General features: G+C 41.1%; 2 protein-coding genes across 2 annotated transcripts; one reads left to right on the forward strand and one right to left on the reverse strand.

The window, feature by feature from the left end:
• Positions 1-1,376: 1,376 nt before the first annotated feature.
• Positions 1,377-11,574, forward strand: klhl41b (kelch-like family member 41b). The gene is made up of 6 exons (XM_058052011.1): positions 1,377-2,547; positions 4,669-4,826; positions 4,922-5,029; positions 6,845-7,030; positions 7,099-7,245; positions 7,325-11,574. Exons 1-6 carry the CDS (start codon positions 1,450-1,452, stop codon positions 7,434-7,436), a joined length of 1,809 nt encoding a protein of 602 aa, XP_057907994.1. The 5' UTR covers positions 1,377-1,449; the 3' UTR covers positions 7,437-11,574.
• Positions 9,143-26,538, reverse strand: LOC131104639 (heparan-sulfate 6-O-sulfotransferase 3-B-like). Its single transcript, XM_058052014.1, has 2 exons — positions 25,728-26,538; positions 9,143-12,976 (listed from the first exon to the last, which is right to left on the reverse strand). Exons 1-2 carry the CDS (start codon positions 26,249-26,251, stop codon positions 12,250-12,252), a joined length of 1,251 nt encoding a protein of 416 aa, XP_057907997.1. The 5' UTR covers positions 26,252-26,538; the 3' UTR covers positions 9,143-12,249.
• Between the last annotated feature and the right edge of the window lie 652 nt (positions 26,539-27,190).

Genomic DNA, 27,190 nt, shown 5'->3' on the forward strand with positions numbered 1-27,190 from the left:
CAAAAAAAACATCTTGATGATCCCCCAAGACCTTTGGGAAAATACTCTATGATCTGATGAGACAAAAGCGGAAAGCTGGGACTTTTTGGAGTGTGTGTACTGTTAGAAGTGCTGTAAAAATAATACAACATCATACCAACAGTAAAATATGGTGGTGGTAGTGTGATGGTCTGAGGCTTTTTTGCTATTCCGTGCCCTGAAAGACCATGAATTCTGCTGCCTACCATAAAGTCCTGAAGGAAAATGTCTGTTTGTGACCTCAAGCTGAAACCAACTTGGGTTCCACAGCAGGACAATGATCCATAAAACAGCAGCAAGTCCATCTCTGAATGGCGGAAGAAAAACAAAATGAAGACTTTGGAGTGGTGTAGGCAAAGTCCTGACCTGAATTGGCGCTTCACTGTGGCGGAATGACAACAATTCTGCAAAGGTGAGTATAGGCCAAAATTCCTCCACAGCGCTGTAAGAGACTCATTGTAAGTTATTGCTTGATTGCAGTTGTTACTGTGGTTGCTTTTATGTTTAATATACAAGAAACGCAGCACGGCGGTCTAGTGGTTAGCGCGCAGACCTCACAGCTAGGAGACCAGGGTTCAATTCCACCCTCGGCCATCTCTGTGTGGAGTTTGCATGTTCTCCCCGTGCATGCGTGTGTTTTCTCCGGGTACTCCGGTTTCATCCCACATTCCAAAAACATGCTAGGTTAATTGTCCATAGGTATGAATGTAAAGGTTCCTACCTAAGTGAAGTTGCGGGGGAATGCTTTAACTGAGACACATAACAGATAGAGGCCGAGTGGTTAGCGCGGAGGCCTCACAGCTAGAAGACCCGAGTTCAATTTTCCTCCCACATTCCAAAAACATGCTAGGCTAATTGTCGACTCCAAATTGTCCATAGGTATGAATGTGAGTGTGAATGGTTGTTTGTCTATATGTGCCCTGTGATTGGCTGGCCACCAGTCACAGGGCAGTCCCAATGAATGAATATACAAGAAACACTTCCCTTAAGGTTTTACATACAGTATTGTGATGTACCACAAATCTATCAAAAATAGTATTGTGAGTTACTCTTATTTTGTATGTGACAGTGGTGGCTAAAAATGCCCTCTCATGTCAAGCTATTTATTCCTGGGCTCTGACACCATTGTCTGCTCTAAAGTGGCCTGGTGACACTGAGCTGCATCATGGTCACATATCTTCAGCAGCCAGCTGCTTCTTTCCATCGGTGACAGCAGCTGTTTGCCAATGTGAGGCCGCTGCTGCACTGTGAGTTGGCCTAGGCGGATTCCTGGCAAGGCCTGCTATATTTAGACAGGGGGGCTGGATTAAATTGCAAAACCTGCGACCCTTTTCGCTCTACTGCCCTTTCTAGCCAGGACTGACTGCGTGAAGGACCGGTGCTCACCGTCTCCTACGTTTCTGTACACACCATCTCTGCTCGTTCACCATCATGGATCCCAACGCCATCAAGGAGGAGCTACGACTCTTTCAGAGCACCCTGCTCCAGGACGGTCTGAAGGAGCTCCTCAATGAGAACAAGTTTGTTGACTGCACGTTGAAGGTTGGAGATCGCAGCCTGCCTTGCCATCGACTCATCATGGCCGCCTGCAGCCCTTACTTCAGGGAGATCTTCTTCACAGAGGATGGGAAGGAAGTGGAGAACACCAAGGAGGTGGTCCTGGAGGATGTCAACCCCACCATCTTGGACATGATCATTCAGTACCTCTACTCCGCTGAGATTGATCTCACTGATGACAATGTTCAGGATATAATAGCCGTAGCCAACAAATTCCAGATCCCTTCCGTTTTCACTGTCTGTGTCAACTACCTTCAGAAGAAGATCTCAATGGGCAACTGCATGGCCATCTTCAGGATGGGCCTCGTGCTCAGTTGTCCCCGCCTGGCCGTCGCCGCTCGGAACTACATCGCTGACCGCTTTGAGCTCCTGCACAAAGATGAGGAGTTCCTCAAATTGGCTGCTCATGAACTGTTTGCCATTATTGGTGGAGACTCACTCAATGTGGAGAAGGAGGAGATGGTGTTTGAATCGGTCATGGCTTGGGTTCGCTATGACAAGGATAAGCGTATCAAGGTCCTGAAAGATGCCTTCAATTGTATCCGCTTCCGCCTCCTGCCTGAGAAGTACTTCAAAGAGAAAGTAGAGAGCGACGATATAATCAAGGGGGACCCTGAACTCCAGAAGACAATCCAGGTTATCAGAGATGCCTTCAAGGGGAAACTTCCAGAGACCCCAAAGAAAAAGGAAGGAGGCGCGGGGGCGGAGGCGGAGGATAGCCCCTTCCCTGGCTACTTGAATGACAACCGCAGACACGGTATGTACGTACGGGACTTCATCCTGATGGTGAACGACTCGGCGGCGGTGGCGTACGACGTGAACGAGAACGAGTGTTTCCTGGCGGCCATGTCAGAGCAGGTACCCCGCAACCACGTCAGCCTGATGTCACAGAAGAACCAGCTCTACATCATCGGGGGGCTGTTTGTGGATGAGGAGAACAAGGATGTTCCCCTCCAATGTTATTTCTACTTGGTAAGCAACATCTTCTATACCAGGGGTCTCAAACTCAATTTACCTGGGGGCCACCGGAGCTAGGTTCTGGGTGAAGCCGGGCCGCATCAGGTTTTCAAAAAAAACCCAAAACGCATTTATTAAAAACTGGAAAAAAATCAATAAAAAAACTATCTTCAATGCTTTTACTTCTGCTATACCCTACACTTTTTCAGTACTTTGGTTCCGGTTTTCCACCCCAAAATATCTGATAAAACATTCCACTGTTCTCAAATATCTTAATTTTTATTTTTCTATACACAAAATAAGATAAAAAAATAAATAAACAAATTAAGAATAAAGACAATAAATCAATAAATCAGTAATAAATAAGTAAAATAATAATAAAATAGCAAATAAGAAACCACATACAGTTGGTAGAGAAATTATTTTTTTCAGATTCAAATGTACAGTATTAACAGTTATTTAACCTTTAACATGAACATTAATGAAACTTAATCATTTGACCCAATTAGCAAGTTAGCATCGTACTCAGTAACTTTAACAACATGTTTGATGAGATGCTTTATCTTGACGTGGATTTTCCGTTTTTATTCCAAATCATTTCCTGCATTTATTTGTACCCAGCGTCATAAGCCTTTAGCTCCATTGCTAATCCAAAGCAAAACAGGGCGGGGTAACAGGGAAGGGTAACAGTATGGGCGGGGCAAAATCATGTTAATTGTGTCCGGTGTGCACACAGCTTTAAGCTGTCATTTCAACATTAAACTTTGGTATCAAGGTGGGGACCTCAAACTAGCGGCCCGTGAGCCAAATGTGGCCCGCGGGCCGCGAGTTTGAGACCCCTGTTCTATACTGTTTGTAGATTATCAGAAGGAATATGTGGGGTTTTGTTTATACAATATATAATCCCTAACACAAGATACTGTTGCATTTGTAACAACAACAATAAGCTAAACGCAACTCATCTCCCCTGGGAAACATGTTTTATTATGAATGACATAATAGCTCATTGATAGGTTTCAATGGACAGCACCCACCTATTATTCCAACGATGCCCATTTATACTGATTAATTTTGTATTTATTATTATACTGATCAACATATATTATTATCTATTAGGAGTATGGAAAAACCTTGATAATTATATTCCCACATTCTTACATTGCCTTATGATTTTCCTATGTATTGACTGCCACCCTCGGCCATCTCTGTGTGGAGTTTGCATGTTCTCCCCATGCATGCGTGGGTTTTCTCCGGGTACTCCGGTTTCCTCCCACATTCCAAAAACATGCTAGGTTAATTGGGCACTCCAAATTGTCCATAGGTATGAATGTAAAGGTTCCTAAGTGAAGTTGCAGGGGGAATGCTTTAACTGAGACACATAACAGATAGAGGCCGAGTGGTTAGCGCAGCTAAGCACAGCTAGGAGACCGGAGTTCAATTCTCCGACTCCGGTTTCCTCCCACATTTCAAAAACATGCTAAGTTAATTGGTGACTCCAAATTGTCCATAGGTATGAATGTGAGTGTGAATGGTTGTTTGTCTATATGTGCCCTGTGATTGGCTGGCGACCAGTCCAGGGTGTACCCCGCCTCTCGCCCGAAGACAGCTGGGATAGGCTCCAGCAACCCTGCGACCCTCGTGAGGAAAAAGCGGTAGAAAATGAAAGAATGAATGAATGTATTGACTAGTAAAGACCACATTCGGAATACATGAAGTGAATAAATGTATTGCAGTTGATGTGACTGATGTGGGGGGGGATTAAATAAGCTCTGCTTCTTCCTACTCCTTTTAGACATGTTTAACTGTGAACTGTACTATGTGATGTATTCCATTGTTCCATTGTAACTGGTGTGACATTAGTTCTAGAATGTGTACTAGTCCAGTAATCGGTCAAGAGTCTTACTGCTACAACATATGTGGTTATGGTGGATTACCCCCAGCTGTCTCACCTTGATTTTTCTGGTCCATCTCACTCTGGGGCAAAGTGAGACATGACCACTTTTTAAAAAAACTACATTCTGGTGATTTATATTTCGAGAAGACATCCTGAAGTAATATTAAATGTGCATATTGTATTGATATATGATTCCAGCTTGCTTATCACTCCTTCCCCTATTGTGTTATTTTTCCCTCTAGCTGGATCCACTTGCCTCCGACTGGGTCGCCCTGCCACCTATGCCCTCTGCCCGATGCCTCTTCAGCATCGGCGAGAGCAACAACCAGCTTTTTGCTGTTGCTGGAAAAGACTTGCAAACTAACGAGTCACTGGATAGCGTCATGTGCTACGACATCGAGTACAAATGATATTTAATCCTTGTTTTACATCTCAAAGTCTAAGTCTTGTTAAGCTTTGTTTTGATTTTTTTTTTGTATCACATTACTTTTTCAGGAAGCTGAAATGGAGTGAGACTAAGAAGCTTCCACTGAAGATCCACGGACATGCGGTTGTGTCCTACAAAGGGCTGGTGTATTGCATTGGTGGCAAGACAGACGACAAGTGAGTCAATGTGTATTTATGACACCTCACCTGTCATACGATGCGACTATCTGGGGTTAATAACGTCACAGAAAGTTTACAAAAAGAAGAACATTGATTAACATAACCAGCAGCACTAAAGCCTGAAGATTAAAGCGTGTGTGTGTTCAGCCGTCACAAGAACACAGCGAATGATAAGCAGGCGTGAGTTCCAGGGAAGGGAAAAAAAAAAAAAAAAAACGATGTGTGAAGCATGCATTGCAATGTGACTCCTTTTCAAAGGTGCTTCAAACACCCGCAGGAAACTGCTTGAAGCTAACTCGACAGCTTAAAAGCAACATTTAGTTTGTGGAGAATCTGAAGAAATTCACGTTTCACGTTTCATAGACTGATAGAATGTTATTGCAGAGATGATAGTACAGGAACCAGGAACTTTAGGGCCTTTTTGGCTTATGGGACTACGGAGGCAGTTGATAGGGACCGGCTACCGGTAATGGTAACGACTACCGCGTGGCTTCGAAGAAATTCTGGACCGCCATTCGCCACAGTAAACACTACGTATACACTGTGATGGTTTGCTGCTGACCTCAAGTTGTGGATCGTTGGAAGGAATACTTCAAAGACCTCGTCAATCCCATCGACACGGTGCCTAAAAACTCCACAGTGGGCTCTTCTATGTCGGGGTCTGAGGTTCCAATCCAATCCACTTTATTTATATAGCACATTTTATAAACAGAGTTTCCAAAGTGCTGCACAGACTAGTAAAAATAAAAAGTAATAATCCAAAACTAAAAGATCATTTAAGAAATAAAATAGTAAAATAGATATTAAAATATTTGTAGGTATGAATGTGAGTGTGAATGGTTGTTTGTCTATATGTGCCCTGTGATTGGCTGGCGACCAGTCTCTCGCCCAAAGACAGCTGGGATAGGCTCCCGCACCCCCGTGACCCTCATGAGGAAAAAGCAGTAGAAAATGAATGAATGAATGTATTGACTGGTAAAGACCACATTCGGAATACATGAAGTGAATAAATGTATTACAGTTGATGTGACACCGAGGGGGGGGGGGGGGGGGGGTAAATAAGCTCTGCTTCTTCCTACTCCTTTTAGACATGTTTAACTGTGAACTGTACTATTTTATAAAAAGAGTTTCCAAAGTGCTGCACAGACTAGTAAAATTAATTTTACTAGTCTCTTACGGGGTACACCCTGGACTGGTGGCCAGCCAATCACAGGGCACATATAGACAAACAACCATTCACACTCACATTCATACATATGGACAATTTGGAGTCGCCAATTAACCTAGCATGTTTTTTTGGAATGTGGGAGGAAACCGGAGTACCCGGAGAAAACCCACGGGGAGAACATGCAAACTCCACACAGAGATGGCCGAGGGTGGAATTGAACCCTGGTCTCCTAGCTCTGAGGTCTGCGCGCTAACCACTCGTCCGCCGTGCCGCCCCCAAGCTCATTCAATGCCTTAAAAACAAACAATAAAATCTTAAAATCAATCCTAAAGCAAACAGGCAACCAATGCAGGGGGGCCAGAATTGGAGTGATGTGCTCCCCCTTTTTTGGTTCCTGTTAAAAGCCGTGCCGCAGAGTTCTGGACTAACTCTAAGCGGGAGAGAGACTTTTTGGTTAATTCCAGAGTAAAGTGCATTACAGTAGTCCAGACATTGTCGAAAAAAGCTCCTTATTGTCAAAGCCACTCCAACAGAGGTCCCCAAATGAGGGATGGCCGTGGTCGTCTAGTGCTAATAAACAGTATTCACCAACCATAACATAGCTTAAGCTATAATATTTGATCAGCTGTTGTTGTTCTCTACAGCAAAGCTATCAGCAAGATGTTTGTGTACAACCACAAGCAGTCCGAGTGGAGGGAGTTGGGTGCCATGAAGACGCCCAGAGCCATGTTTGGCGCCGTCATCCACGATGGCAAAATCGTAGTGGCCGGTGGAGTGAACGAGGGAGGCCTCACTGCCTCCTGTGAATCGTACAACTTTGCAACAAACAAGTATGTTCTACGTTTAATTATATGTGGAATTTATTTTTTACTTGACCTTATCCTCCTCGCGTTGCCAGGTGGGAGTCTTTCACAGAATTTCCTCAGGAGAGGAGCTCAGTCAACTTAGTGAGTACCGGCGGCGCACTGTATGCTGTGGGTGGTTTTGCCATGATTGAGATGGAGAACAAGGAGGTGGCTCCCACAGAGGTCACTGATGTCTGGCAGTAAGTCTTCTTGAAAAGCAAGCAGGTTGTGCAAGACGTGATTGCACAGAACTCAAAGACTGTGCTCTCACTCCAATAGGTATGAGAATGATAAGAAGCAGTGGAGCGGCATGCTGAGGGAGATGCGTTACGCCGCTGGAGCTTCCTGTGTGTCGATGCGTCTCAACGCGGCCAGAATGGCCAAACTGTAGACACGGCTTTCTGTTTTCAGCATCCTCTCCTTATGCACCCTCCTCTTTACCCTGCTAGCTCATATTTCATGCATCATATTAATCTTTGACACAGAATGTTTACTGTAAAGACTCCAGCTACCCCCCCCCCCCCCCCTCCATTCAAAGACTGCACCAAATCCAACAACACCAAGGAAAATACAGCTCTAATTACATTATTTTGTAAAATAATCATTTTTACAGAGGCGGCACGGCAGTTGAGTGGTTAGCGCACAGACCTCACAGCTAGGAGACCAGGGTTCAATTCCACCCTCGGCCATCTCTGTGTGGAGTTTGCATGTTCTCCCCGTGCATGCGTGGGTTTTCTCCGGGTACTCCGGTTTCCTCCCACATTCCAAAAACATGCTAGGTTAATTGGCGACTCCAAATTGTCCATAGGTATGAATGTGAGTGTGAATGGTTGTTTGTCTATATGTGCCCTGTGATTGGCTGGCGACCAGTTCCAGGGTGTACCCCGCCTCTCTCACCCGAAGACAGCTGGGATAGGCTCCAGCACCCCCCGCGACCCTCGTGAGGAAAAAGCGGTAGAAAATGAATGAACTAATCATTTTTTACATGTTCAGGAGTGTGTGACCATAGTTGAACTTTAATAATCAATTTCTCGGACACAAGAAATGATGAAGTGACTCACCTTATTCACTCCTCTGACGTGCCTCAACCCGGCTGTAGCATTTTTGTACCCTTGTTAAAACATATTGCTCCTGTTGTAGTGAGTCATTAATGAGCCATTCAATACTTGCAGGTTTTTCACTGAGTTGGGCTTCGCAGGTATTTTTCTCTATTACATGGTTCACTTACGCACCCCCGCTACCCTTACCAATTAATCTGTATTTTAACACAAGACATCTTAATACTCGATTTACAACCTGTTAAGCATGTGCAAAGTAGTCTCAGACCGCAACCTTCCCAATGAAATGTATTTTATATTAATGTGTATGAAAACTTTTTAGGGACCACCATGTGTGGTACAACAGTACCCCCCACACACACACTTCGATGCCCTGGTGATGTGTTTCACAATAAATTTGATACATAATGTTTACTGTAAAGACTCCAGCTACCCCCCCCCATTCAAAGACTGCACCAAATCCAACAACACCAAGGAAAATACAGCTCTAATTACATTATTTTGTAAAATAATAATTTTTACAAGTTGAACTTTAATAACCAATCTCTTGGATACAAGAAATGATGAAAGTGACTCACCTTATTCACTCCTCTGACATGCCTCAACCTGGCGCCATTAAGCTGTAGCATTTTTGTACCCTTGTTAAAACATATTGCTCCTGTTGTAGTGTTTTACTTCTCCTAGTTTTTCATGAACCGAAGATTCATGGATCATAAAAGTATGATCACTAGTGAACCAGAGAACCAGAGAAGTGCAAGTCATTTATGAGGCATTCAATACTTGCAGGTTTTTCACTGAGTTGGGCTTCGCAGGTATTTTTCTCTATTACATGGTTCATTACCCTTACCAATTCATATGTATGTTAACACAAGACATCTTAATACTCGATTTACAACCTGTTAAGCATGTCCAAGGTAGTCTCAGACCGCAACCTTCCCAACAAAATGTATTTTATATTAACGTGTATGAAAACTTTTTAGGGACCACCATGTGTGGTACAACAGTACCCCCCCCCCACACACACACACACACTTCGATGCCCTGGTGATGTCTCCCAATAGATTTCAGCAACATTCAGGGAAGAAAGACCTTTATTTTTGGCTTTCACATGACAAACAAGGTAGTATTTTCTATTGCAATTTAAGCAGTTTTTCTATGCATCACATGTTTCATTGCCATATGTGTAATGACATTTATTTACGCAATAATGGCACAGTAGATAGCACCATGTTGACCTGTGAAATAGAAGGAGAATTTGGGTTATACACTAAAAACAAAAAAAAAAATGCTATGACAATAGCAATGGGGTGTCACGATCCAATATTGATCACAATGTGTCAATCCGATATCAGAGAATAAGTTGATTTTAAATCAATACAGAAACAAATCTACCACTGAAGTAAGCAGAGCCAAACTGCTTTATTTTCAAAGCAAAAATTAGCAAAATTTGCTGCTTCCAACCCAAACTCTCTATGGCGAACTATAAAATCTTTAACTGGTGAAAATAATTTGTAAAATAACAATTTCAGTAATAATGAGTAGTATATCTCATAACAAGAGTTATCCTCGAAATGTACCAATTTATTCCCAATACTACTAAATTCATCTCAGCAGTTTTCTTTTCTGAGATCTCACAACGTGCCTGCGATATAAACAATATAAACATAATTTTTTGGAAAACCCATGCTTGTACTCTCATACTACCTTTCCATCACTTGCACAGTGAATCTGTACATGCGACAGTTCTATTATTTGGAAAACTGCTCAGATTACCCCGGTTCATAAATCAGATAATCCAAGTAACGTCCCCAATTATCGACCAATTTCAATTCTCCCAAAAGTCTCTAAGGTACTTGATAAAATATGATATAATCAAGCAATCCAATACCATAAAGACAATACACTGCTTGGTTTTAGACCGTTTTGGTCAAGCATGTCAGCATTGCTTTCATTCACTGAACAGATGGGACATATTACTGTAGCTAACATAGTATTTTGTTGAACAAACTCATTTCTTTTCATTTGTCTTCTTCTGCAATAGACATGTTTTCATCATATCTAAGAAGCAGCTTGTAAAAATTGGTACAACAATATCACATGGGGGGGCCTTAGGGGAGTATTTTAGGACCATTACTCTTCCTGATTTACATTAACGACCTTACATTACCTAACGACCTGTTATACGTTGTGCTTTTTGTGTGTGGTGAAAATATAGACACAACAACAAACTAAACACCGATCTTCAGCGCTTACATCAAAGCTTGCGATGTTCTTTTCTTTAATCTTTTCCGGTTTAAATCAAAATAATAAATATAACTTTGATACAAGCCACACTTAAAAAGTAATAAGAACCAACAGTGATGTAAAAGTTTGACAACACGCCCCACCCCCCCCCAATGGTGACACAGAACCGGTGTTGCATCCGTAGCAATAGACAATAATAACAACAATGGAGGGGCAGCCGAGCTAATTCTCCACCAGACTCCTCCGGTTCCATTCCCACAGTGAACGCTACAGAACTTCATTCCTTCCAAACGCCATCCAGCTCTACAATACCTAAAAGTGTTACTTGTATTTACCATATTTGTACACACAATTTGTAAATGACATTTATATTTTGCTTTGATTATATTTTATAGATATTGCATTGCATTTTATTTCAGCGTTTTTGTCTTTTTTTTTTCCTCTGCAATGGAGCTACTGTAACCAAGCAATTTCACTTGTGGATCAATAAAGTCTAAGTCTGAGTCTAAAATAACTCATAAATTAATTGTACCGATATGGTATTGATTTGATATTGGCATCAGATAATACTCAATTTTTAATACTACAAGCATAAACCTGTTCTAGGTTGTTCCTGTAATTGCACCCTAATACTCCCTCCTATAAAATTCATTTATACATATTTTTCAATTATCTGAAAATAATTTAGGGCGGCACAGCGGTCTAGTGGTTAGCGCGCAGACTACACAGCTAGGGTTCAATTCCACCCTCGGCCATCTCTGTGTGGAGTTTGCATGTTCTCCCCGTGCATGCGTGGGTTTTGTCCGGGTACTCCGGTTTCCTCCCACATTCCAAAAACATGCTAGGTTAATTGGCGACTCCAAATTGTCCATAGGTATGAATGTGAGTGTGAATGGTTGTTTGTCTATATGTGCCCTGTGATTGGCTGGCGACCAGTCCAGGGTGTACCCCGCATCTCGCCCGAAGACAGCTGGGATAGGCTCCAGCAGGAAAAAGCGGTAGAAAATGAATGAATGAATGAATGAAAATAATTTAGCTCAATGATCTAAAAGTTTCGAGTTTCGAGCCTTTGAACACTACCTGTAATGTCTTCTTCTCAGCAGTCAGCAAATATGATCAATTTACTCCCCCGCATTTAATATGCAGACAACACTGGTGCTAATTAAAGGTAATGATTTAGCTGTGATGATAATCTGCTGTAAAAGCACACCAGTGTATTGCTGCAAACCTGGTCACAAATAAAACACCATAGTACATACATACATACATTAGAGGATTTGTATTTTTATTTTAGTTTAGGTCCCTTATCAGCCTTCCATTTGTGTAACTTGGACTTTCTTCTATCTGTGTACAGAAAGTTATTATACCCGCGGTGCTGTAATCTCGGAGCAATAATGTACAAAAATCAGTGTGCTACATCACATCAATTGTTTTCCTAATGTGTAAATGTGACACAATGTTTCTCACAGCTTTGGAGCTATTTTTTGGCGAAAAAAAAAAATTAATCAAGAATATAGTTACATCACAGTATGCTGCATATTTTTATAGACGGGATTTCATCCAAGCGTTGATTGTTGGTCGGAGGAAAGAAAACCTGCAGTCAAGTTTGTTTTTTGATTTTTCTGACCGAGCCACAAAGTAAGCACAATATTCTAATGGTCAACACGGTGCTAGAACATGACACAACATGAGATCTTTAATTTAAAAATGGTCCAAAACTGCAAACATTTGGCTGCGCTCAACACGTTTCACAACTGCAGTTCCAAAATAGCCATAGGAAACAAATACATAGAAAATGTTACAATCATAAATATTAAGACACTGTTGAGTAGGCCAACAATTAGAGCTGACAGAATTTGGTAGATGGACAGAAGAAGGAGGAGCGTCTGTGCTGTGTCCTCCTCACCATCTCACCACCTGACTGCTGTAGTCCTCTGTCGTGGCGACCACCTTCACCTCCTCTTCCTCCTGCTCGCTTCCAAATCTCAGCAGTTCTGCCAGGTAGGTCCTGTGCAGACGCTGCTTCTCTTGCCGCCGCCGAAGACGCTCCTCTTGATGCTGCTTTTGTCGGTTGTATTGGTAGCGCTGCAGGAAGAGATCTTTGGCATACTCGTAGAGCTCCACATCGAGGGCGTTGAGACCCTCGATGCGCCACTGAACCTTCTCGCTGATTCCCACGCTAGCAGCACGTGTGCTGTTGATCTGCGTGAAGGGCCGGATGAAGCGGAGACCGAATGTCCGCTCGAATAAGTGTTGCGTCTTTCGCTGGAACTCGGTCAGACCGTAGAACGCCATGTTGCGAAGGTTAGCCTTGGCGCTGGCAAGCAGCACGCGGCCTCTTTCCAGCTCATTCATGGACGACATATTGTAGCAGCCCACCAGGCTGAGGTCCGCCAGCATGCGTACCTGTCGATTGTTGGCCAGGTTGGAGGGGCAGTTCATGAAGTCCACCAGGGGCACACCGGTCCAGTCTTCACCGCTGTAGCAGGCGGGGAGTTCATCCTGAGTGGGAGGGCGGCCGTCACACATGTGGAGAGCGGTTTTCCAAGTGGCGCCGCGCTGTACGTGCTTCCATTCGCTGAGGTAGCGCGACACCGGGTCACGGAGCATTGTGATGTAGTAGAAATTCCTGTAGGGGAGAAAAATACAAATCTGAATAATATTTCCCATAAGAGAACATAAAAATCCAATTCATGTTTTCCAGAAAATCAAAAATATTAACACAAACACACTGGACAGAGAATATTTATGGCAGGGGTCTCAAACTCAATTTACTTGGGGGCCACTGGAGCTCAGGTCTGGGTGAGACCGCATCAGGTTTTCAAAAAAAAAAAAAAACATTTATTAAAAACAAAAAAAATTTAAAAACTTCGCTTTGGTTCCAATTTTCTACAAGAAAAGCTCTGATAAAACATTCCACTGTTCTCAAATATCTTACTTTTTATTTTTCTACACAAAATAAGATGAAAAATAAATAAACAAATCAATCAATCAGTAATAAATAAATAAATATAACAATAATAATAAAACGGCAAATAATAAAAACTTAAGAAACCACATATAGTTGGGGGGTAGACAAATTATTTTTTCATATTAAAATTAACAAAGCATTATTAGAGCCCTGTAGACATGACAAAACACGACTATAGTCACATTTATACTCTTTTTATTTACAACATATTGCGCAACTGCAGGGTCTTGAGACACATGCTAACTCGCAAACTAGAGAGCTAGCGACCTAAACGGTAGCCTTCAAGTTATTTCCTTTAAACTTAAATAGCCAAAAACTTACCACTTCCACACGGATAGGGAGGATAACTATTAACAGTTATTTAACCTTTAACATGAACATTAATCAAACGTAATAATTTTTTCTGGGTACATGATACCATACAGCATCCATATCAAACTTGCGCGGGCCGCACTAACATTAAATTTTCATATCAAGGCGGGGGCCTCAAACTAGTGTCCTGCGGGACACATTTGGCCCGCGGGCCGCGTGTTTGAGACCCCTGATTTATGGTAATGGTAATGGTATTGGTTTTATTTCATTGCATCACATTACAATTGAATGCATCACATAATCAGTTCACAGTTCCACATGTCCAAAAGGAGTAGGAAGAAGCAAAGCTTATTAAATCCTACCCCTCCATCTGGTACTTTTACAATCAGTAACTGTTACATTTGTTCACTTCCTGCTTTCCATAATACTGCTTAAGGTTTTTTTTTTGGTTTTTGGTTTTTTTTTAGTAATGCACCTCGTACCGAAGTACGAATGTGGAATGTGGAATGTGGGAGGAAACCAGAGTCAGAGAATTGAACTCGCGTCTCCTAGCTGTGAGGCCTGTGCGCTAACCACTCGGCCTCTATCTGTTATGTGTCTCAGTTAAAGAATTCCCCCTGCAACTTCACTCAGGAACCTTTACATTACAATCCTATTGGAACAGACCGTCATATTTAATTGGAAAGAAAGCAAATAGCTTCCTCTAACACTCGGAAATACACACTGCTCTTGAATGCCTCATCAGTGCAGGGTAGAGATATGAGTTTTTTGTTGTTTTGTGTGCATTCTCATCAAACTAAGTTATTTTTCCACGAGTTGGCCTATCATCCACACAAGCCTGCAGATATTTGATATTAAAAACAAGGACCTCTGGCCAAAATGTGGCTTTGGGGAAAAATCTGATTTTGTGTTTGGGTATGAACACCAAACACATAAATGGATTTGAAAAAAAAAAATGTCTTCTACAGTATCTGAAGTGAAAGCATGAGCTAGAGTGTCAGGAGCAATGCAACGTGAAGTAATTGTGTTTGTGGAGTTGAATGTCCATGTAGGTTGTTTGTCATTTTCTTCAGCTGATGACACAATCTGCCTCCTCCGGAGTTCATCTCTTTGAAAGATGCACACAGCAAGGCTATTTCGATTTGAAACTCAGCCTCCATTATTCACTTGAGTTCAGTGATTACCAGAGCATTGGTAAGGTGACACAAGGAGTCACCTCTGAGTATTTTTCCAAACAACATCGATAAAAAGGAAATAGAAAGTGTGCCGAGAGATCAGGTAACCTTCTGGTTAGCAAGAGACAGGAAGCAAATAAAAAGTTGCACATGTTATTCCATGTCATCTTGTATTGCTGCAGGTTTCTTCTTGGAAGCATTCCGCCATTTTCTTTTTTATCTGTCTTTCTCTCTTTTAGGGTCATGGGTGAGTTAGAGCCTATCGCAACTGACTTTGGGGGCGAGTAGGAATGTACGCCACCGACTGGTTTCTTTCAGGCAATAACAAAAACTCAACACTCCGCTGCATAGGACTTAAAAAGCGAGATTAGCTTCCACTTCATTACTTTCTAAAGCTGCACTCTAAGCATTATAGAAAATGTACTTTATAGCCATAAATCAGCTGCATCACTGTACAAGTCCCAGGGTTAAAAGTGTGAGATAAAAGTACTCAGACTTAACAGACTAGGGTGGGGATTATTCCGATTCTGATTCCATTTTGGATTCTGCTGAATGAGTCAGCTCTTTCTCAATCGTCTTTGGGTCATTTTACTCTTCCATGTCTCTGTGAAAGGAGGTAGATGTAAACTGGAGAGAGGACTGCCAGCCTCTTGTTTCACGTCATCATGGTCATCTAAATGTAATGTAACCATAAGGCATTGATTTGATGTGAATAGTAATTAATGTAAATGGTCTTCACATTTCCAAGTTTGACAATGATGCAAATGGTACTAACATTACGCAATGTTGGGTTTATTATTGACCTGCGGTATGAACAGCAGCAACCCAGCAACTGCTGCTGGGTTGAGATTCACTCCAGAGCGGATAGAAGATATTGCCAATATTGCCATCAAAATTTGATATCAGGTATCAGTATATTTTTCTGCCAAATCATCACATAATTTCTGCTTTATGAACTTCTTTATGAATTTCTGCTTTTTTAATTATGATTCGGGCTGCCAATCGATTCAAACATTTGATCGCGATTAATCTCACTTTGTCCATAGTTAACTCAAAATTAATCACATTTAATTGCAGATAGAAATAAGTTTTTATGTATAATAAACATCTCTTTGTGGTAAACTATTGTATGTGCACACATATTGTATACATATAGTACACATATATGTACACATATAGTGCACACATATTGTATGTAAAACATTTGATCGTGATTAATCACATTGTATCTGCAGTTAACTCAAAATAATCGCATTTAATCACAGATAGAAATACGTTTTTATCACAATATATTTTTCTGCCAAATCATCAGATCATTTCTGCGTTATGAACTGTTTTAATTATGATTCGGGCTGCCAATCGATTAAAACATTTGCTCGCAATCAATCACATTTGGGCCACAGTTAACTCAAAATTAATCGCATTTAATCACAGATAGAAATTCGTTTTTATCACAATATATTTTTCTGCCAAATCATCAGATCATTTCTGTGTTATGAACTGTTTTAATTATGATTCGGGCTGCCAATCAATTAAAACATTTGATCGCAATTAATCACATTTTGTCTGCAGTTAACTCGAAATTAATCACATTTAATCGCAGATAGAAATACGTTTTTATCACAATATATTTTTCTGCCAAATCATCAGATCATTTCTGCGTTATGAACTGTTTTAACTATGATTCGGACTGCCAATCGATTAAAACATTTGATCGTGATTAATCACATTTTGTCCCCCATTAACTAAAAATTAATCGCATTTAATCAAGATGAAATATGTTTTTATCTCTATATATTTTTCTGCCAAATCATCAGATCATTTCTGTGTTATGAATTGTTTTAATTATGATTCGAGCTGCCAATCAATTTGAACATTTGATCGTGATTAATCTCACTTTGTCCATGGTTAACTCAAAATTAATCACATTTAATTGCAGATACAAATACATTTGTATGTATAATAAATATCTCTTTGTAGTAAACTATTGTATGTGCATCGACAACAAACAAATTGAATGTAAAAGGATATCAATACACAATACATTGGCTTTTGTCATCAGCTTCCCGTTCCAACGTCAACCACCCCGCCGACCAATTGCCTCCCTCTCACCCTGCGAACCACCATCAAAAAAAAAAAAAAAAAGAGCAGCGGCAACTAACAGCAAAAGATCAATATTTGCCTTGTTAATTCACTCACTAGCATGAAGGACACCATCCATCTCACACTAAAAGCCTAGACCGAAACTCATTTTGCTTATGCTCTTCAAAAAGGGAAATCCAATGTGATGCATCTTGTCAATGTGCTTCTTCACCTTAGCTTAGATGTTTGCAACAATGGGAGATGAACAACAAGACATGTGACACTGAGGTGATTGATATTCCAATGCAAGCGACACACTTATTAGATAGATAGATAGACAGACAGAAATAATATGTGGTGGAACCTTGGTTAGTGGCCGACTCTAACCAAAACATACACTAACCAAAACAAATTTTCCAATGAGAAATAATGTAAATCCATGTTGATCTTGCTGCCACGTTGTGTCTTTGTCTCAGTGATGATAAAAATAACCATAATTGTTTATTTATCCCTTTCATTCATCATGTAGAATTGTTTATTGACTTTTTGAATTGACTTTATGCACTATAACCAGAGTACACTCTAACACAATGTTTTTTTATGATAGTATATCTTCTCAAGGGATAACACTATGTAAATGAAACTAGAGTAGTCGATGTAGAGCTCTTATTGCAGTATAGATTCATCAAAATAGTGAGAACTGCCTTAATCCTCTTGGGCATGGACTTCACAAGACTTGCACAGGTTGTTACGAAAATCCTTTATGATGACTTCATGGCGCTGGTGGATGTTAGGTACTTCCTCCACCTTGAGAGTGAGAATCCTTCAACTGATCACGTTGATCTTCAGCTACCTCAGCAAGACACTTGTCATTTAGAGGTGAGTTTGGGCTTGTTATCATGCTGTCTTGTATGACAATGGAGTGGATCATGCTCTGTTTCAAAATAAATGTCACAGTACATGTTGGAATCATGGTTCCTTCAAAGTTCCTCCAGCCCCAGACCAACAATAATAGCTGTGTGTTTAGTCATTTTGTGTGTGTTGTTGTGTATGTGTGTTCACACTTTTCTCTTCTGTGGAACATCACCTAGGTGACCAACATCCCTGAGAGGCATGGAAGCAAAGAGCACAGCGTCCACTGTCGTCTTCATTCATATCTAATTTGAGGTGCTGTTTTGGACCAGATGGAGAGATCCGTAGAATGACAGAGTCGGCTTCGTGAGGACGGAGTCTGAGCATGTAAGAGTGTGAGGATTTTGCTTTGGTGAAAACGAGGTGACGGACTACATGTGGGAAGGCAGTCAACACAAATTAAATGGTGCCACAGGAAATCTGACAGAATGTGTGTTTAGAGAAAAGGTGTTTTCAAAGTGTTCCCAGAGTTCATCTGCTTTTTGAAATCATTCGACGCATTGCCTTGAGGAAATCTACACTCACACCACACCGGCTTATGTAGCTTGAGAGTCTTAGCCTTAACCTTTGCTTGGAGTTTTAATCTTGCAGCTTTGTGAGGTGTCTGCATATACTGTAGTTATAGGAAGGAGAAATGTCAGGCACTAGTCGGCAAAGGTCTCTTCAGCCTACACAAACTCTAGAGGAATTTCTGAAAGGTTGCAGGAGTGAGGGGGGGGCCTTCCGTGCTGCATCTTCAAAAATCAATTACGACTCATAACATATCCACACCTAATACTGTATGCTATAATATGCATAGTGTGTATATATATAATATATATATAACATTATTTTAAAGAAAGATTGTAAACTTCATTCTACTGCACTGGATTTGTGGATTAATCTCCCTCCCTTGTATAATAAAACCTGTCTTCGAGTGCCCCTAATCCTCCTAAAGAGTGTGGAGATTACTAAGATCTTACATTTCTCACAAGGACTCAAGACGGGGCTCAGTGTCACAAAGCCCGACGGGTATGGTTTGTGTGAGCTTTAATTAGAAATAATGTTTTTAAACTGACCCCATCCATCTTCTTTCGGGTGTTAGTACTTCTTAGTCGGCAACACGTAACCCTAAAATAAAATGTTTCATAAGGATTTTTTTTACAAGCTCCAGTGCAGACTCATTAGAAGATTCCAGGTTCTTCTGAAGTGTTGTTATTCTATAGGCATCATTGGCAGACTGCTGACAATGAGAAGAGTTCAGTGTACAAAGACATGCATCTATCTATCTATAGGACCTCTCAAAAGTACATGTACTTGTTTGCTCAAAATAACCAGTGGTGTCAGGTACTGTACACCTTTCTACCCACAAAATGTGACTAATAACAACATGAGCTGTAAGCTCCCTCTGAAACTGCAGTGACTAAGAATTAAACTCCAACCTACAGTATATTAGATCGTTTGCCGTTGATGTGAGCCTGTTGGAAAGTAATATTCCATCCAAGTTTAGTTAGACGGGGGGATTAGGTCCATGCATCTCAATTGAGGTTATCATTCTGCACAGTAGTCATATCCTGTTTTGGGATAATTAGTTAAAAATTAGTTGTACTTACTTAGCATCATGAATCCGTTGAGCACCAAAACATACTTTAGTCTAATGCTTCTCAAATAGTGAGGCGGGATCCCCTGGGGGGGCACATTGAACTGTCGGGAGGCCGTGAGTACTTTCAATGTTAATGCAGACCTTCCAACATGTACACATTTTTAGTACTCAACATGCAATTTGAGTATTTGACTCTTGCATAAATTTGTGTGCTCTCCGTTTGATTGTATTGTCACGGTTTCAGTTTCAAGTACAGTTGTACACAAAATGTATGAAAAATATGTTAACCAGGGTGTAGACTAACCGAGTGCATCCTTGTATTAACAACACCAGACATGCACCATATTGTACACTAAGCACAAAATGTAAGATGCATTTTTTTTTACATAAACTGAAAAATATGTTAACCAGGGCGTACACTAACCAAGTGCATCCTTGTATTAACAACACCAGACATGCACCATATTGTACACTAAGCACGAAATGTATGATACTTTTTTTTTTACATAAACTGAAAAATATGTTAACCAGGGCGTACACTAACCGGGTGCATCCTTGTTTTAACAACACCAGACATGCACCATATTGTACACTAAGCAAAAAATGTAAGATACATTTTTTTTACATAAACTGAAAAATATGTTAACCAGGGCGTACACTAACCGAGTGCATCCTTGTATTAACAACACCAGACATGCACCATATTGTACACTATGCACAAAATGTAAGATGCATTTTTTTTACATAAACTGAAAAATATGTTAACCAGGGCGCACACTAACCGGGTGCATCCTTGTTTTAACAACACCAGACATGCACCATATTGTACACTAAGCACGAAATGTAAGATATTTTTTTTTACATAAACTGAAAAATATGTTAACCAGGGCGAGTGCATCCTTGTATTAACAATACCAGACATGCACCATTTTGTACACTAAGCCCGAAATGTATGATACTTTTTTTTTTACATAAACTGAAAAATATGTTAACCAGGGCGTACACTAACCGAGTGCATCCTTGTATTAACAACACCAGACATGCACCATATTGTACACTAAGCACAAAATGTAAGATGCATTTTTTTTACATAAACTGAAAAATATGTTAACCAGGGCGTACACTAATCGAGTGCATCCTTGTATTAACAACTCCAGACATGCACCATATTGTACACTAAGCACGAAATGTAAGATACATTTTTTTTTTACATAAACTGAAAAATATGTTAACCAGGGCGTACACTAACCGAGTGCATCCTTGTTTTAACAACACCAGACATGCACCATATTGTACACTAAGCACGAAATGTAAGATACATTTTTTTACATAAACTGAAAAATATGTTAACCAGGGCGTACACTAACCGAGTGCATCCTTGTATTAACAACACCAGACATGCACCATATTGTGTACTAAGCACGAAATGTAAGATACATTTTTTTTTTTTACATAAACTGAAAAATATGTTAACCAGGGTGTACACTAACTGAGTGCTGGGGTTAATACTTTAATGAATGTCAATTTGTCATCTAATGAGGATAGTTTGGCAAAGGTCCTTTTATGCAATGACTGTACACCAACCAGCATACCAGCACACAAGTGAAGACAAGCGGCATAGAAGATGGATGTATGGAAACAACTTGTCTGAACCTTGGCATCAACACCTTCTAACACCTCTGGGTTGAGGTAGAACTGTGACCTCTTCAATGACCAAAAAACCTCCAAACATCCATCTTCACCAAGACCAACACCAAGGACATAAAATTGTGTGAGGTCCGTTTAAGCAATAGTTTTTACAGCAAAGGTTAATTTGGCCTTAAATTGTATCAAACAGACTAGCTCATTTGTGTCATGATCTTTGTCATGCTACCTGCTACCACTTTGTCTGCTAGTGCAAGATCTCTGCAGAAGGACCATTCCACAACTCTCCCGTCAACGAAGGATGTTGTTGTTTTGCTCCAATAATCCACCCATTTTTTAGTAAAGACTCATTTGCATGTTGCTGTGCTGTAAATTAATGAGCTATGACTCTCGTGGATTTGTCATACTGGCCGCTGCAGTTTCTGAGCACATGAGACACTACGGTTTGGCAATGGATTCTGGAAAATATAACGTTTTTTTGGTGCGTCCTTTCACTTTTAAATGTTCGGTTTTCTTCTGACTTGTGAGCAAGCTATGGTTCTTATAGGTTATCACATGGTTTGCCTGGTAGTGCTAGACCTTCGGTCTCGGGCTGATACTGACACTTGGGGGCATGATACTGGGCCTGATACCAGACAAACCATGTGATGATCTTATTATCACATACTATTTAATCATGAGCTTATTATCACGTACTATTTAATCAAAAGACCATTTTGTTTCCAGAAAATGTTCAGTTTATTACATGTATTATATCTAAACAGTGTAAACACAATAATTGCAAAAATATTTCAACAATAATATTTTATCAACAGTCTTATCTTATCAATGTCTGACAGTTAAAGTTCCATTAATCAAGTTTGGGGTTTTTGGTGACTGGAGAAGCACTAGGCACTAAGCACTCGTGTGCTGTTCTCTGATTGGTTGTTTCACGGGCACGATACCAGAGCAGCGCGCTTTGAGTGGACAGCTACGGGGGCTGATACTGGACATGGTTAAACTCTATATTTTATCAGTATCACTGCCCTGGGCTTTGACACAGTATCATTTTGGCATTTTCCCGTATCATTCATGGGCGGTTTCTAGGGTACAGGGACAATTAATAATGTAGTATGTGATAATATTTGAATATCGTTCCTGGCAAATAAAGCAACAATTTCATTGGCTTATTTTGAGTGACATTACCAACTTTTCGTAGTAGCTGAAGTACTTACACCTCCAAACTGCCGCTGCGATCGGTCCATGAGCATGATTATATTTCATTATTTTTCCCATTCACTTTAATTGGTCCATAAAAGGCTATCACTGGGTCCGTAATCAGAACAGAGGTATAATTTGGTGATGGCTGATATTCAAGATGCAGTAAGTGCATTGCACACTTGTATTAAAAGTGCAGAATCGAGAGTTTTTCTCGAGTAAATCCCAGGCAGGCCACTTAGCGACCTAACCGCCATTTAGAGAACACACAGTACCAGAGCGAATGACTGCTGATTTTGTAGAGTCCATTATGTGAAATTGACAAGTATGACTAATGGGGTGTTGGTTCTTTCTTTATCTAAAAGCGTCAAATTCAATCTAATGGATTGCTGGAAGGTTGGTTAATGGATTCTTGAATGGGAGTATTCTTGAAGACACTGGCTTCCATTGTAGCTCCACTTTAACGCTGAGATAGGAACATATGGAGATTTGCTCTCTGAACCTTTAACACGCAGATGGCACACCTCAAAGCACCCATGCCCTGCTTAAGTGATTTACTTCCTGGGAGTTAGCTCGCTTGCTTCTGTAATTAAAGCAAATTGAAACAGACCTGGGGATGAGCTGGCTTTTCCCAACAGTTTGCTACGAGGCCTGTAGCTCCAGGCGACAATATAAAATGTGGCAAGCGTGTCAACACTGCAGGGTCAGTAGCTCGACACCATGTGTGACATGTCTGGAAGCACGTGCATCTGATAGCAGTGAATTTGATACCAGAATATACATGGATAAAGGGACCCTGTTTTTCAGCTAGGGCTACTGATATGGTGTAAAGCAGGGGTCTCAAACTCGCTAGTTTGAGGCCCCCACCTTGATACCAAAGTTTAATGTTGAAATGACAGCTTAAAGCTGTGTGCACACCGGACACAATTAACATGATTTTGCCCCACCCATACTGTTACCCTACCCTGTTACCCCGCCCTGTTTTGCTTTGGATTAGCAATGAAGCTAAAGGCTTATGACGCTGGGTACAAATAAATGCAGGAAATAATTTGGAATAAAAACGGAAAATCCACGTCAAGATAAAGCATCTCATCAAACATGTTGTTAAAGTTACGACGCTGCTCCCAGATGGAACTGAGTACAATGCTAACTTGCTAATTGGGTCAAATGATTAAGTTTCATTAATGTTCATGTTAAAGGTTAAATAACTGTTAATACTGTACATTTGAATCTGAAAAAAATAATTTCTCTACCAACTGTATGTGGTTTCTTACGTTTTTCTTATTTGCTGTTTTATTATTATTGTACTTATTTATTACTGATTGATTGATTTATTGTCTTTATTCTTAATTTGGTTTTTTTATCTTATTTTGTGTATAGAAAAATAAAAATTAAGATATTTGAGAACAGTGGAATGTTTTATCAGATATTTTGGTGTGGAAAACCGGAACCAAAGTACTGAAAAAGTGTAGGGTATAGCAGAAGCAAAAGCATTGAAGATTTTTTTTCCAGTTTTTAATAAATGCGTTTTGGTTTTTTTTTGAAAACCTGATGCGGCCCGGCTTCACCCAGAACCTAGCTCCGGTGGTCCCCAGGTAAATTGAGTTTGAGACCCCTGGTGTAAAGTCAACAACGCCTGTTTATAAGTGCCATGGCTAAAGCAGGAAAGGGTGGCAAAATTTAAAGATGCCCTGCCATTGGCTGGCGACCAGTCCAGGGTGTACCCCGACAGCTTGGATAGGCTCCAGCATACACACGACCCTAGTGAGGATAAGCGGCATGGAAAATATATATATATTTTTTTTAAATACAATTCTATTGAAAAAAATAATCGCCTTTTAAAATAATCGTTAGTTGCAGTCCTACATGTAAAGAAAATCTTGCACTCACAAAATATCCGTGCCTGTGCTAACAATTGTGATGATTGGACACCACATATTTTTTAGACACCATGCAGTACATAATTAAATGATTAAAGGTTTATTCCTATTGGCCCCATAATTCTTCTTGCTTTACAGATGGTGTGTGTTTCTAACACAACACATGTCATGGAAGTGGACACAAAAGGTAATGATTGTTATTGTTATTTCCAAAGTTCCTGTATTTTGTCAATATTATCCATGTAGCAGAAATTGTGTACGTATTTTGCACCAGCAGGTTCAATAATGACATCCACTGAAAATCATTTTAGAGAATGGATTTACAGTTAGGGCCGCACGGTGCTCGAGTGGTTAGCATGTATAGACCACACAGTCAGGATCGGGAAGTTTGATTCTCTGCTCGGGCATCTCTGCATCTGTGGGTTTTCTCCTAGTACTTCAGTGTCCTCCCACATTCCGAAACCATGCATGTTAGGTTAATTGGCAACTCCATATTTTCCATAAGTATGAGTATTTGTCTATATATGTACCTTGCGATTGGCTGGCAACCAGAATACATCAAAATGCATAGAATAGAAGGAAAGATGCAGTGAACCTTTCTCTTAAAGGTCAGTCGGGGTACGCTCCATTTTCACCACGACTGGACATGATAATTGGTATAGAAAATAGATGGGTGGAGTTCTAGGAACTTTGTGGAGGAGTGGGGCATGGATCAAGGAATGACCTATCCATCTAAGAAATACTGTTTTCAATCATATGAATACATCAGTACTGCATTTTATAATTTTCTTTACTTTGTCGGTTATTAATGAAAGCATAAATGAAGAATCTAGGCTGTATTTTTACTTGAATTTTAGTGATGAGGTAAGGATGGTGCTATTTAACTTTTGAATTGCTTGTACTTGATGTACTTGAATGCACCTCACCTCTTTCTCTTTTGGGAACTTTTGGGAATCATCACCATTCTCCGCCACAGTGATGTTTTCATTAAAGTCTGCATGACCATATTTGCATATGGAGGTAGAATGGCACAGAGCTCTATCGGGAAGTTTGATTCCCCGCTTTGGCATCTCTGTATCTTTGCATGTTCTCTCTGTGGGTTTTCTCCTGGTACTTCAGTGTCCTCCCACATTCCGAAACCATGCATGTTAGGTTAATTGGCAACTCCATATTTTCCATAAGTATGAGTATTTGTCCATATATGTATTGAATTTTAGTGATGAGGTAAGGATGGTGCTATTTAACTTTTGAATTGCTTGTACTTGGGGTGGCACGGCTAGGAGACCAGGGTTCAATTCCACCCTCGGCCATCTCTGTGTGGAGTTTGCATGTTCTCCCCGTGCATGCGTTTTCTCCGGGTACTCCGGTTTCCTCCCACATTCCAAAAACATGCTAGGTTAATTAGCGACTCCAAATTGTCCATAGGTATGAATGTGAGTGTGAATGGTTGTTTGTCTATATGTGCCCTGTGATTGGCTGGCGACCAGTCCAGGGTGTACCCCGCCTCTCGCCCAAAGACAGCTGGGATAGGCTCCAGCACCCCCCGCGACCCTCGTGAGGAAAAGCGGTAGAAAATGAATGAATGAATGAATTGCTTGTACTTGATGTACTTGAATGCACCTCACCTCTTTCTCTTTTGGGAACTCTTTTTGTCCCTCTTGTTCATCACCACAGGAACACAGCTCGTAAGTTCGGTCCAGTCCGCGTGCAAGCCGCAACTCCATCCGGTAGAGAATCGGGAGAAGAGCCACGAGTCCGTTTTCCCGGGCCGGTGACACGTGCATTTCCTCTGGCCGGACATGCACTCGCATGGCTGCTCGAGCTGGATGTTTTTTACCAAGTGGCGCCCAAACGTGGTCCCTCCGGTCTTTTGGATGTGCAGAAACACCATCACGTCATCTCCTCGGATGTTAAAGTCCACGTGTCTGTCCAGGTCTCGTTCCGTGAAGTTAAACCTGAAGGTGGTCTTTGTGAGGTCCTCGTCCACCTGTCCGGTGTAGTGAGATGACGAGTACTCGAAAAGATTGTTGTCTTCACGTCGCAAGTAGCAAGTGTTGCTTTCCGCCGGACACACGTACTGGTAAACGATCATGAAGCAGAGCAAGGCTGCGATGGGGATGAAGATGAGTCGGCTGAACTTCTCCTCCATGGTGGAACACTCACATCAAGTCGTATTCCGGCTTCCCTGCGTCTCTCATCCCGCAGCTGCGGTTCCGGTTTCGCTGAAGTCCCGCCAGCAGGTGAGTGATGCTCCTGCTCGGCGACAGTTTCACTTGTCAAACTTGACGCCGTCACGCTGAGAGCAAAACGCACGCACATCACTCTTCTCCGGGTCAAAGCAGGAAGTGGCGGTGTGCGCGGCCATGTGCGCACCTGACAGCCTGACAGGCGTCCTGCCAAAGTTGACTTGTGGCACTGAGTGCTGCTGGTAGGCAGCGGGTCAGTGTGAGCCGTTGTGAGAGAGCTGTTGGCAAGCGAAATTGGGTCAACACAAGCTTCCTGTTGGGAACCTTACAAAATAAAATCCCCGTCACTGAAATCGTCCCAGACAGAAAACGAGTTGTTATGTTTAATGTGTTCCTTTTGTATTTTTGACATCGTGAACATATGCGAGTCACGCCCTGTTTTTGCGACAGTTGAATTTGCGACATTTGCTCTATTTCTCCCCAGTCTCCTTCCCCAGCAACTCCCTTCTCCTTTGTTTTTGTTTCACATTTCGACTTCGATCAATTAGAGTGTAATCCATTCTAACAGAATCACCTTCATCATTATAACCAAATTAGGTCGTTTAAGCTGAAACACAGCTGTCTACACTTCCTCTCTATGTTAAGGATGACTTGACAATACATCTGTGTCCGTCATCTGTCCTGGCTGCCAAGCTGGTGACGCAACAGCATCTCTAATCACACACAGACACTCTAACACACAACCACAAAGTCTTTTGATTGCCCAAGAATAACTGCAGACATGTGATATCTTGATTTCTATTGTAATGCAAGTAGACGTGTATTCAGGAAATCACAATGAATTGTTTTTTTTTTTTTGGGAGGGGGGGTAATACAGTAAGTGAGAATCATATTTGTTGCTC

Source organism: Doryrhamphus excisus, chromosome 16 (assembly GCF_030265055.1).
Source record: "Doryrhamphus excisus isolate RoL2022-K1 chromosome 16, RoL_Dexc_1.0, whole genome shotgun sequence".
NCBI classification, from domain to species: Eukaryota; Metazoa; Chordata; class Actinopteri; order Syngnathiformes; family Syngnathidae; genus Doryrhamphus; species Doryrhamphus excisus.